At 34.9% G+C, this 14,207-nt stretch overlaps 1 protein-coding gene across 3 annotated transcripts in view; it reads right to left on the bottom strand.

Moving 5' to 3' along the window:
• The window catches only part of IQCM (IQ motif containing M), a 478,893-nt gene that overhangs the window by 7,178 nt on the left and 457,508 nt on the right, over positions 1–14,207 (bottom strand). For 2 of the 3 annotated variants that reach the window (XM_031664245.1, XM_031664246.1), the window contains one exon: positions 2,835–3,941. The exons of the other annotated variant lie outside the window; for it this stretch is intronic. In XM_031664245.1, the coding sequence (XP_031520105.1) occupies positions 3,823–3,941 (119 nt within the window). In that variant the 3' untranslated portion in view covers positions 2,835–3,822. Of the gene's footprint in view, positions 1–2,834; positions 3,942–14,207 lie in introns of those variants that run through there. 3 annotated transcript variants of the gene reach the window in all.

The following is a 14,207-nucleotide window of genomic DNA, read 5'->3' as shown; positions in this document are numbered from 1 at the left end:
GTAAGAAGTGACTTTCACCTCCCACCATGATTCTGAGGCCTCCTCAGCCATGTGGAACTGTAAGTCCAATTAAATCTCTTTTTCTTCCCAGTCTCGGGTATGTGTTTATCAGCAGTGTAAAAACAGACTAATACAACTAATGTTGTTATATTTACATAGCAGAGGTCCAAGCTTGAACGTTAGTTTTGTGTACTTCAGAGTTTCTCAGAGGGATACGTCCAGAACACTGGCAGAACAAATCTTCTAGGGACCTCTGACCAACAAACCTTCTTGGGGAAAAACTTTTAGTAAGAGGAGAACGAGCTGAGTATTTCAGTCTTGTTCCAATAAGACAATGGCAGTTAGTAGAGTTGGATGATTTTATGTACTCTGGAATGCCTCTTGCTATTTTGCTTTGACTTTCCACTCTCTTCTTCCTCAGCTTTTCACATCCTCAGTAGGAAGACTTTGGCCTACATTTTGTGAGAGGAAGTCCCCAGTGAGAAAATGGAAGTAACTGAAAAGCTATCCTCTTAAACAATGTCCTGGGTTGCTGAGAGCACAGAGCATCAGTGCTCTGGGATCAGGGTAACTATGGTAGAAAGCTCAGGAGAGGGCCTTCTGCCTTCTGCAGGTTGACCTGAGCCCATGTGGAATCACCACAGCATGGCCTGGACAGGTGTTAGTGGCAACAGCAGCAGCAAGACACCTTCATTAGGCTTCCTGAGCTCCAGAGTGACAGCATCAGACATCACTTCAATGGGGGCAGACTGAAGTAGGGTGGGTCCAGGAATATGGAATTCCATGTTTCAGCCTAGAAGAACGTATTTATAAGTGCATGCAAGATATCCAAGGAGAATTTGTAGGATTTACTGCAGTTATTGGGATTGTTTTCATAGACAGCAGAGATTGTGACCATTTTTTTGACTATATATGTATCTATGTGTATGTGTGTGTGTATATATATATATAGAGAGAGAGTTACGTAGTTTGAAGATTGTTTTGAAATACTAAACATTTGCTTTCCAACCCTCACTGCTCCTAGGTCCTGAGTCTATCATCCAGGCAGTAATAATGGTTTCCTAAAGGGTGACTGGAAACAAATCACCTCATTTCTTATGTTTACCAATTTTGAAACATGGAAAAAATTATAAGTTGCTAATACATATTGTATTTCTGAGTTTTTAAATATCAGGTCCTTTTTTAATAATCTGCAAACATGGAAGACATACAGGTATTTAAAAAACATAGTTACTTAAATTGAAGTGAATAAATTTGTGGCTTTCCATATATTGACTGCCCTCAAGCAGAAAAACCCAAGAACAACAAGGACAAGTGCATTTCAAGAAGGTTTTAAAACATAAAGCATAAACAACACTTTCAAAAGTTATGCTTCTGCTGGAATAGTATGACTTTGTTCAGAATGAATAGCATTCTTAGGATCCAAAATACCAGACAGAACCTAAAGAATTTAACACAGAGAGACATATGGTAAAGAAGATTATGTAATGGCATAAAAACCCTTTCCAACTTTAAGGAGATAAAAACTGAACTGGAAGACTGTAGAAGAAACAAAATAGAAGAGATTTATGAGATCCTGAGCTTTGTAAAATGACCAGGCACCCTCCCCCACTGTACCTCACCCCGGAGGAATAGAAAAAGAGAAATCTCAATGATAAAAGTCACATATTGTTTTGGGGAAAACCAGGAGTGCAGTTTTGTTGAAGGGGGCTATAGCAATAGCTCTGGGCACTGTCTAGATGATGGTCCTGCAGCCTTACAGAACAAATCACAGCTCAAGGTGGTATAAGGAGAGCTACTGATACTGATGAGTTTCCTAAGGGGTATGGGAATTCTGACAAGGCTGGCTGACTGGAAAAGATCTAAGGTCAGGATAAGAAGAGGACAGAGTATATTTATTCAGTTACTGGAATTATAGCAGATATTAAGAATGAATGCCAATTAATGGCTCCTAAGGTCCAGGTGGCATGATTTATGCCACAGAGGAGGCCAGCAAGGAGACAAGACTGCATTGAGGATATCTGCACCAGATGAAAGGAAATGAGAGAGCAGGCCTACTATAAATGGGTAACCAGTCACAGAGTAAGTAATAATAGAGAGTGAAATTAGATGGCATATATAAATAATAAGAACATCATAAAAAGTCAAAATGTAGCTCATAGAATACTGAACTAAAAGAAGTCAGTCTGATTACCTACAGGAAAATATTTTCTACATGATATACTTGAGTTTGAAACTGTATACACTGTGCAATCTGGAAATATAAGGCTCATCAAAAGTGATTGCAACTCGATGAAGGGCAAAGGGTAGAAAGGAGTTAACCTAAGTAATTCTGGAAATCAGTGTTTTGATTGGAAACTGGAGGCTAAAGACAAAATGCACATGGATACAGATGGAATATATATATTAGATAGATAGATAGAGATATGTTTACAAATATGGGTTCATATTCATAAATATATTTCCTAGTTCTACTCTCTGAGAGGGCCTGGAAATAGTGACACTTCAGTAGCAATGAGCACATCCAGTGTCTAAATACTATTTTCCAAGTAAAAGAAACATGATTCCTTGGATAAATAGATGATTCCAGGGCTGGGATAGCAGCAATACAAGACGTGCCTGCAGAATCGTGTAGTGCCAGCAAGTAAGGAAATGCACAAAAGACAAAGAGATGGGTACATGTCAAAGAGGCACAGGAGCCAACCTGAAAAAGCTTCCAATCTCTAAATCTGGAAAAATTTGAGCAACAACAATAACAAAATAATACAGTATTAGATTAGAATTCAAAGTATTAAAGAAATATGCATGAATATGTACTAGTATAATTAATAAATAAATGGTGAAGAAAATTTTTAGTACAAAAGAATTCTTAATAAGTTTTGTAGATACCCCCACATCCAGAAGAAAACTTTAATTCCTGTCCCCTACCCCCACCCTTTGAGTGTGAGCTAGACTCAGTTATGTGCTTTCATAAAACAGATCGTGTAAAGGGAAGGGGTAGCTTTATAATGAAGAAGTATGACAAACACTACTTTGGCCAGGTAATCAAGATTAATATCACTAGTGATAAGTCATATTGATATCATGTTCCCACTGATACGATGAGAACATTTCACCTCTGTGATATTCTTTCCAAAAATTTGTGACCCCAATCTAAGCTTAAAAGAAATCAGACAAATCCAAATTGAGGGACATTCTACAAAATACCCAATCAGTAATCCTCAAAACTGTCAAGGTCATGAATACAAGGAAATAACTGAGAAACTGTCAAAGCCAAGATGAGCCTAGTAAGACATGACAAGTAAACACACTGTGGAATTTAGAATTGGATGCTGGAATGGAAAAAGGACATTAGTGGGAAAACCAGTGAAATCCAAATAAAGTTCACAGTTTGGTTAATCATAAGGTACAAATGTTAGTTCCTTAGTTTTCACAGTTATACCACAGTTATCTCCTAGATGTTAAAAGGAGAAGTAGGGGAGGGACTTTTGTATTATCTTTGTAAGTCTTCTATAAATCTAAAATTATTCTGAATTGAAAAGTCCATTTAAAAGGTGGTACCATCTTTTTTACTATATAGGAGAGCTAGCACCAGTAACCCAAACATTAAAGCAAAATAACAGAAATACAAAAGAAAATATCATAGCTCTAATAAAAGAGTACTAACAGTATAGTGGCTAGATGCTAGACTTTTTAGACTGGCTTGTGAAAACCTAGGGTATAGTTTTCAACAAATTTTAGAAACATAATGGCAAAATATACTACTTATGACTTTTAGAAAGAAAGAGCCCTATTTCAATCCTCTTTCCCAGTTAAATCGGTCTACTCCTCCATGATCCTACCTTCAAAACTTCCATATCTCTTTTCATTGAATGCTTTCATCCTGCTTGCTCCATTGCCTGTTTCTTGGCCATCCTTCAATAGGAGGTTCAAGTTCATGTCTGTTTGATGAATTCCCAGGCATTAGTAACAACTTTGTCTTCTAAACTCTCTAATCTTTTTACTCTATGTCAATGTTTACCATTTTTAATATTATATTTTTCATTGTCCCCAAAAAGAGAGTGGGAAGTCCATACACTTAGAAAATACGTAACAGCACAAAGAACTAAATAAACCAAGCCAAATAAACAAATAGAAGAAGCTACAAGAAGATTTAGGGGATGTACTGATATCTACAACTTACTGTAAAATGCATTAAAAAAAAGATGTGATTTGATGGGTGAATGGCAGAATGGATGTGTTCCTCAAGAAGTTCTTTCAAATTTCCTGTATGTATAAAAATTTTCACAATAAAATGCTGGGGAAAAATACAAGAAGTTAAAAAATATTTGAAATAATTTCATATTTCATCAATTGCAAAACAGGATTTGAAAAACTAATAATGACTAACAATGAGAAAAACTAATAACACTGAGAATAATAACTGCCATTTAATGTATTTAATTCTGTGCAAGGCACTGTGCTGAGTGCTATACTTATATTATCTCAATTTTTCTGTTTACCAATACTTGATGCTATCATTATTATTATGAGAAACTAAGACTCCTATTAGTAACACGTTTCATTGAGCTATAGATAAGTCTTGATCCACATATGATTTCAGAAATGTTTACAACAACTCATTGGAAACCATAGCGCTATTTATATCACTCATTTTTTAAGGAGTTCCATGCTACATTGTATTGTTGTGTGCCTTATTATATGTATGCCCTGAATACAAACAAAACACCAGTAATTCACTTCAAAACAGAGGTAATTCACTTCCCTATATCACTACACTAAACTCTAGGAGAGTATCTTATAGATAAGTGAGTGTTTAGTAAATATTTGATAATGCTTATTTTTGTTTTACAGAAATTATATCGTACTATTCACATTTTGACTTATTCACTCAAGAGGAATTTCTTGAAATCTATCCAAACCAACTAGTGTATCTCTAATTCATTAAGTAGTACATAGTATTCTATTATATGAATGGACCATAATACTCCTCTACTGATTAACATTTTCTTTGTTGCCCAGTTTTACCAACTAAAAATAATGCTAAAATAAGCATGCTTATTTATTCAGTATGCTCTTATTTCCATGTGATAAGATTTCCAACACGAAGTGCAGAGTCAAAATTATATATCATATTAGTTTGAATAGATATTGCTAAGTTGCTATCTAAAACTCTAGGAAAGTCATATTTTTACCAGCAATGTGGAACAGTGCTTCTTTGCTTATGTCCCAGCCAGCAACAGAAATTATTGCTTTATTTTGCTTTGTTTTAATTTTGGCCAATCTGAAAGCTGTGAATCTCACTGTGTTTTTTCACCTATTAGTAATTTTGAGAATCTTTGCATATATTTGATAGCTGTTGCAATTTTGTTTTGCAAATGGTTCCTCAATATCTTTTGCCTATTCTGCTATTAGATTGTCCCCTTGTTCTCTATTTTAAATAGCTCATTGTATCAAACCTCTGCCTTCTAAAGTGCAATTCCCCTTCAAATTATTTTTATAGATCTGTTTATATTATTTTTTACATAACAGTTTTGAATTTTATATACAAACAAAGTCATTTATCTTCTCTTTTATATTCTTTATTAAGGATATCTTTCCTGTTCCTAAATTGAATATGTAGCTCTTTAGATTGGCTTCCAAAGTTTTTATTAATTAAATAATTGTTTTGGACTTGTTGAATTTTATCAATTACTTCTTTTAGTATTTAGTGATAATATCATATAATCTTCCTTCTTAAAAGTACTGATGTTATAAACTATGAGAATAGAATTATTAATATGGTATCATTCTGAAATAGAATATATTTGGTCTTAGTATATCCTTCAATAGATGGCTGGACAACTTAACTTTTCTCCACATACTCAGTACTCATGACTGCTAAGGCAAAGAATACCCAACCTTTTCCACCTTGTTAGAAACCTTTGGATCCTTCAGGTTCAATTATAACAAATCCACTTTCAGTTAATAGCTCTGTAGCCAGGTTTATATAAAAAGTAGCTGGGGCTGTTTCTATTACCTGGATCTCATTCTCTGCCAGTAGCTAAGAGGTGAGGCTTCCAAGAAGCAAGGACATAAGAGATGAAAATACAAGATCAATTTTAGGCCTTTCAATTTGAAATTCTTCATCATATTTCTTTTTTTGAGGCTTTAAGGGGAATGATTGGAAAATACAGGGTAATAAAAGTTAAAGACATTAGAGTCAATGTGAAAGGCACAAACACTTTGGTTTTTTTTTTTTTTTTTTGAGATGTAGTCTCGCTGTGTCACCCAGGCTGGAGTGCAATGGCATGATCTCAGCTCAGTGACCTCTACCTCATGAGTTCAAGAAATTCTCCCACTTCAGCCTCCCGAGTAGCTGGGATTACAGGCACCTGTCATCATGCCTGTCTAATCTTTGTATTTTTGTAGAGATGGGGTTTCACCATGTTGACTAGGCCAGTCTTGAACTCCTGACTTCAGGTGATCCTCCTGCCTTGGCCTCCCAAAGTGCTGGGATTACAGGCATGAGCCACCACACCTGGCCAGCACAAATACATTTCTCTGAGCTGACCTAGATCCTAATATTCCAAACAAATATATGAGATTAACATAAGGAAGAGGCCCAACTAAAAAAAGATATTTTTAAAACCTAAAAAAAAAAATGTACAAATGCATTTTATCCCAAATGTTCTACATAACTTAGTATATTCCTTAACCTTCATTTGTTTTATACCTTATCACAAAAGTGGTAAAGCATTACTATGATGATCTACCAGAAAATTCTCAAGCAAGAGCTTAATTATTTTAACTATGTTAGGAAAACAGCAGTGAAGATTTGAATTGCCAAATTGCCTGAGAAGAAATAATCATAAGAAAATTAAACAAGTGTTCTGATATATGTGTACAATGAGAAAAAGCAAAGAAGGTTCAAACCATCTGTGTTTATAATCTTTTGGGTTCTAATTGAAATCCAAATTATCTTAATGGGATTTAGATAGCAATGTTTAATAGACAAACTTTGCAAAGCAATATCTCACCAGAAAGTAATAAAAATCTTGCAATAATTTTAAAAATATTTATTTGTTCTTATTTATTAATTTAGGAGACAGGGTCTCACTCAGTCACTCAGGCTGGAGTGCAGTGGTGCAATCACGGCTCACTGCAGCCTCAGTCTCCTGGGTTTCAGAGATCTTCCCACCTTAGCCTCCCAGGTAGCTGGGACTACAGGCTGGGGCCACCACATCTATCTGGCAATTATTTTATTTTTGTAGAGACAGGGGTTCCCTATGTTGCTCAGGCTGGTCTCAAGTTCCTGTCCTGAGGCAATCCTCCTGTCTCAGCCTCCCAAAGTGTTGGGATCATAGGCTTGAGCCACCACACCCCACCTATTGTAATATTTTTAGCATAGAGTTTATGAGCATGAACTTTGGAATTAGTTAAGACCGGAGTCCAAATATTGGCACTTCTACTTAACACTTCTGTGATTTTAAGAAAGAGGAACTTGCATTTCTTTATCTGTAAAATGAAAATAACAGAATCTACCTTCAAGGATTAGTATAGGAATTGAAAGAGAAAATATACATAAAGCACTTAATTTGAATATACAGTAATTTCTCAACAAACTTGAGCTGTTATTATTCCCCGTTTCCTCTTTTTTTGTCCTCCTCCACCCAGAGGGCCAATAATAGCTTATCATAATTTGCATATATATGTATATATATATATATGTACACACACACACAATACACATACTACACACACACACACACACACACGTACGCACACACCCTTATATGGGGTTTATTGGGTTTTGTAAAAAGTGTGCTTGCTTTGTGAATGTACTTCCAGACAAGCAAACAACCCTCTATTCCAGTAAACTGACCACCAAGTTGTTTCTTCTCATCTTTCCCTGTAGATACGTTTCTGTATCTACCACTGATGCATCTACATTCAGATGTTTAGACTACTGAAATATATAATTCTTCTTTCACTCTGACAGGTTTCCAACACCCAACCCTATTCCTCCACCTCCACACACAGCCCACATGAAATTCTAGCAAATGTGTATTTTTATTTTGTTAATTCTTCATAGATAAATCAGATAGATAGATCTATCTGGTGTATCTCAGCTATAACCAATACACAGCCCAATTTTCCTGCCTTCTCACCCTTCCCTTCTTATGTGAACATGACTCTGGAAATATTGTAAGACTCAGTCAGGGGAATTTCTCGAATTTCCTTCTTTTAGACTTAAAGTTAGGCAATGACAACTTCTGAGTAAGCATAGTTGTTAAGATGAGTATATAATCCCTTACCAAACAGGGTCTACATCTATGGAAGGGCTGGAACAGGACGTGTTTATAGGGTAAATAGGCTCAAAGTTGTAAATTACCACTAGATGTCACCCTTTGTAACATGTAAACAAATGTGGGGCAACTTTCTACTACCAAAGTACTCTGGAGTCAAGGCACTTGCCCCAGACCTGAGAAACACCTAACATTAACATCGACTCTGCCTGTGACCCACTGCCACACTGGAAACAAATAATAAAGATTAATCTCCAATGTAATACTGAGGCTGGCTCTGAGGGTCCTCTGATTAGGATAGGAAAACCCACTTATTTTCACTAATAAGGACTTCATTTATTAACTGTCCACCTCCAAAGGGCTGAGGCACAACTGCCGTGTTTCTGTCTCCAAGAGTATCTATTTTTCCAAGCTCCATCATGCCAGAAGACTGATGGAATTACCTCTTTTGTTCTCTTAGATTGTGTTGGTATCACTAGCAAGAACTCATATGGACCTCTGATTTTGTGATGAAAACCAAGATTAGTCAATACCTCTTTATCACATAAAGCTCCACAGAAATATGACCTAGCTGTCCCCGATTCTCCAAGATTCATTCTGCCACTGCTGACAGATCATGAAAGTTAATTTTGAGGCTGAAAATGTAGCATTTTTCTCCTTCTCAAAACTGCACAGGAACTGAAGTGATAAAACATTGCTTAATTAATGAAAAATCCCAATTCTACTTTTTCTAGATTCACATGTAGCATTTCTCTGCTTCTAAGGATGGCCATCCCTAAAGATCTAGTGGTATGATCTAACCATGACCAAATCCTTTGTCTCCATTTGATACTTCTCATGAATTTCTCAAGTTTTAAAAAAATTTTAATTAATCTGAACCAATAGTTAAAAACAACATCTGATATTTGATTCTTTCAACAACTTTCTGATAAGTACTTTAATTATCCCTATTCACAACTAAGGAGGAAACTAAAGCTAACAATTTAAGTAACGTGCTCAAGATCAAGGAGCTACTAAACGCCAAAGCTTGGGCTTTAACCCATAGTAACTGCAGTTGACAATCAAGTCAAGCTTGACTATTGCCTACATTTTCAGAGAAATATATTTCAATTATTTGTAAACTTAGTTGTATTTCTTCAATTTATCTTTATATTAAATTTACATTTTGTTTTGTAAACTAAAGTTTACTATTGTTTATGAACTCATAGAATGTATTACTGACAAGTTTTATGAACAAACATAAGTGTTTAATATAAGGTGTTCCATGAATTTTACAATAAAAGAAACTCTGGGGGATGTGCCTGCTAAACCCATGGGCATGTAGATATATGTAAACTTAAATGTAACCTTCCTAAGCAACCTGTAGGGTAGCTCCATATTTGAATGAGCTTTCTCTATTCAAATATGGGGCTTCATGATAGCCTTTCAGAAGGTTTAAGAACAAGTTAAGGTCACATACACAGTAATTGGCAGGATGAAAGTGTACATACGGATTGGGTTTTCTGACCATAACATTTGTTTAATTTTCATTAAACTGAGCAGTCTTTCAAAGTGAAGACTGTTTCTCAAATTTTACAGTTTTGGCTTTAATTTTTTTCTTATTAACAAACTAACCTTAAGAAAATCAGTTTGTAATCATATTCTCAGTTGCATCTCTTTTTCTCACTTCATTCTATTGTCATAGTTCTTTGGTTTTGAGGGACAAAATTAGTCATGTTACATCCTAGAATTTTTATCATTTGGCATCTACTATACTGGTAGTAAAGATTTTACGTATAATATCCATTATACCATATCTGCATAGCACATGAATATTATGTACCAATCCAGACAGTTGCATGTCTGAGATGATTTATCATGCAATCTGTGTCTATAAGACAAAATAAACAGAATAGGTAAGTGAGGCTTCTCAGAAAAACTGCAAAAATAAAGACCTTGTGTTAAATCTTCTGAAAGAAAATGTTGATTAGACTGATATTGTGAAAGCAAATGAAGTAACTAAATGTAGAAAGTTTTAAACAATACTCTGGATCTTATTTTGTGTCAGGCACTAGTGAAATCACTTTATATGTTATTTTACTTTTTTCAATCACTACCCTTACATGACACCTACAATTGTAATCTCAAATTTTACACATGAGGAAAGTGAAGCATAGAAATTTCAAGTAAATTTCTCACAGTCACATCACTAGTAAACTCCATGACTGGACTTCAAACCTAAGTAGTGTAAGTGGGGTATCTGAATCCAGCAGCAACAATAACAGCAATGAATCAGACACCGCATAAGCACTTTACCTGTATTTTCTCATTTAACCTTGACACTAACCCTATGAGATGTTACTATTGTAATTCTCATTTTAAGAATGAGAAAACAAAGGTTCACAGAGGTTAAATAACTTGTGCAATACATCATATTTAATGGATGGCTCTTCAGGATTTGAATCTAGCTAGTCAACATACATGTATTTTATACATTTTTTTCATTGTTGACATTATAATCTTAGGCCCATGAATTAAAATATAAAATGGTTATACAAGCATTTATAAATATTTTCTATTCATGGATATTGATTCTGTCATGGATATTGCGGGTTGACTCCTCACTTCTGGCCACCTTTTAGATCTAGAGCACGTAGAAATTTTAAAACCTATTTCTCAGAGGACCATGGAACTCAAACTCTGGATGTTAATTATTTTCCACCAGTTAGCTACATTCACTTAAGATTCAGAAGACAGAAATAAGGTTGAAACCTTTTTTCTGCCCTTGCCTTTTCTTTTAGTTCTTCTTGCAGGCAAGGTTAAAGAAAAGTGAATTTTTTCTGCTGTAGTGTTAGAAAGGCTGTTATCTAGAACAGAAGCATTTGCAGTAGCAGCAGCAGTGGCAGCAGCAATGGCATCTTCTTGATTTCCCCTCCTGATTTTGTGGATCCCCACCTGGGGTATGTTCTTGAATTCGTAACTCCAATCCAATGTAAGACACGAAGGTGGTAGCACCCTTGATAGGTCATCTCTTTAGTGTTCTGAGTCATTTCTGGAAGCCCAAACTAGAAATCACCCCTTTAGCCCCCCAACAAATTTAAGTACTTAATTATTGTATCCTGTCTACTTATTTATCTATCACATTTCTAGTGTGTGTTTCCTGCCCTGGGTTTTGACTGATACAGTATTCATTGTTCAAACTGCATTAGGGCTGCCTGACAGAAGTTCTTGTAGCTAATGCCTTTCAGAGACTGTGTTGCTGACCTATTTTACAGTTTTGTCTCTCCATTAATTTCAGTCAATCTTCTTCATCCCATCCCCCTTTCTCAGTAACTTCATCCGTTCACTACTCCAAAAACATCTTTGAAAACCATTTTGACAGCCAAGCTTAACAAACCCCAAAATGATAACATTCCAGTTTAGGAAAGTTATTTTGAAAGAAAAAGAAAATTCTAGACATAGAATGTTCAAATTTTTATTTGTTGTAAGACACTTAAAATAATAATGTTATTAATGAAAGGAAGTTTTGTTTGTTTGTTTTCCTGCTTTCTAATGTATTTATACTGGAAACATGTCCTGAGACCTAGCTCCCAACTCCCGCCAACCTTGACCTTCCACTCACCTTTTACCACTGTGGTTACATGCTTTGCTGCTGTTGCTGCTTGACTCTTGCCCTGAATGTTATGTTTCAAAAAATAAGCTTAGGTTTTTTTACCTGATACTTAGCTTTTGCCATAAAATATAATTGTCTTCAAGACATGCGTATAAAAACCAGAGGACAAGATTATGCCAAGTTCCTTGCCTCTGCCACGTTTTCTTTCATTGTGTGTGTGTGCGTGAGAGAGAGATATTCTTTATTAGCAAAATTTAACAGAGAAGTAGCCATTAAGGTAGTCTCAAATACATTCAGTTAAGTAACTTTCAAGAATACATATTGGTATCGAAGCACCTTGCTTAATTTGTACTCAGCTGCACACTAAAATAAATACCATACATATTTATATGTGATGGCTGTTGGGAAGAATATCAGAAGGGTAAACAACATTTGGGAAAACCAACAGGCATTTGTTTCTTTGTACCTGACCAAAACTACATTCAGCTGGTATTTGTGCTACTACATAGATGGGCGCCTACAGGCCATCTGATATTTCTGTTCTTGTCGTCTTTCTCTGTAGAAGGAAGGGAGGAAGCAAAGAGATCAAGAACTATGTCTTAGTCCCAGACACCATGGTCAAATCAAAGAAGAATAACACAAAGGAAAGTCCATATCACCAGAAGCTGGGTTAGTTTCTACTTTCTGTTTCTGGATGGCAATCAGGAAGAGTTTTGTAAAAATATATGCGTATGTGTAGTAAACAATTTCTACTCTCAAAATGTTTTAAACATTAGTTTGAAAAATTAATCAGGTTAATGCATTTCTGTGGAAAGAACAAGCACTTTTTGTCATTTGGTTTCTTTCCAGGTCTTTTACAAAAATATGAACTACAATTATCATTGCTATTTTCTTGCTTCTGTTTTTCCTAAATATTTCCATTTAATTCATTGATTCTTCCTCTCAGTTTATGTTTCTTCAAATTCAGATTGGAAGTATGACATTTTCTCAGAAAACAGAATTGGATGCTTCAAGGTTATTTTGATTTAAACTTACAAATAATCATTTAATGAAACGAAAAAACGTCTGTTCAATTTTCACTGATAAGGCCAGAATAACAGAATATAGACAATTATATAGACAATATAGACAATTATAAAAAATTATATTTTATAGCAAAAGCCAAGTATCAGGTAAAAGCACCTAAACTCCTTTTTTGAATAACAGAATAACAGAAATGGAATATTTAGGTATTTTGTTTCCAATGATTTATTACAAAATTTTACAAATATATTAAAATCATGGAAGAATTATACAGAGAAAACCACCTAAATTGTACAATTAATATTTTGCTGTGTTTTCTTTATCACGCATCTCTCCATCTATTTGCTCTGTTTGGGAATTCTATAACCACCTCAAAAGAGGAATCAGTTGAAAAACATTAGAAAGGGCATGATTTTATAGATATATTCCCACCCCACACTTAATAATGTTTTCATACATTTTGATTTTGCTTTTTACTATCAAAATTGCTATAAAATTTTGGAAAATGTTTTAAGTGAACCCTGGGATTTTGTGACTCAGATCTCAATATTTTCTGTAGTTTTTCCCATGCTTTTCAATAAAGTAGGGTTTGTTGAGAAGTAGAGAAGGGTTATCATTGAGTATCAGACTAATATATAAAACTCCTTACATGCCATCACTCTGCCCTCAATTTTTAAATAATGGGATTTTATAAAAAGACTGAATAAAGGACTCTAAAGCGATAAACTACAGAGAGATACAAGATGCTATTGCCAAAAACCAGATAGCATTCAATTAGTTTTTTTAAAGGCATTCTTATCACATCTCCTCCTAATATTAGCTTTCTCAATAAACAATAGCCTGCTGCAATATTGCCAGGGTTGCCCAGCTGAGATGACAATGTGCAGTGACAGATGATTGGGATCATCCGAAACTGTTGATGTTATTCACAAACGGCACTCACTGGTCCTTTAGTTTAGGAGATTATTCTATGACTCTAACATGAAATCAGATTAATATTTATGTGGTAAGAGAGATAAGAAATGCATTTTTCTGCAATAAAAAATAACCAAACATATTTTATGGGTCCATTTTCAGCTACTAACTTTTATCTAATTGAGTCTGATATGTACATAAGATAATGAGCACACACATCTTTCTGCTCTTTGAAAAGGCTTTAAATCTTGTATGACTATTCAAGACCTTAATTTAGGCTTTCAGATTGTATTTGCTTTAAATGAAGGAAAAATCAGTAGTGTAAAAAATATCTACAATTTAGTATAATAATGCTACCATTCATACTGGGTTATGTCAATCTCTGGTTT

Source organism: Papio anubis, chromosome 3 (genome assembly GCF_008728515.1).
Source record: "Papio anubis isolate 15944 chromosome 3, Panubis1.0, whole genome shotgun sequence".
Lineage (NCBI taxonomy): Eukaryota > Metazoa > Chordata > Mammalia > Primates > Cercopithecidae > Papio > Papio anubis.
The sequence above is the reverse complement of the archived record's forward strand: the minus strand, read 5'-3'. Positions and strand labels throughout refer to the sequence as shown.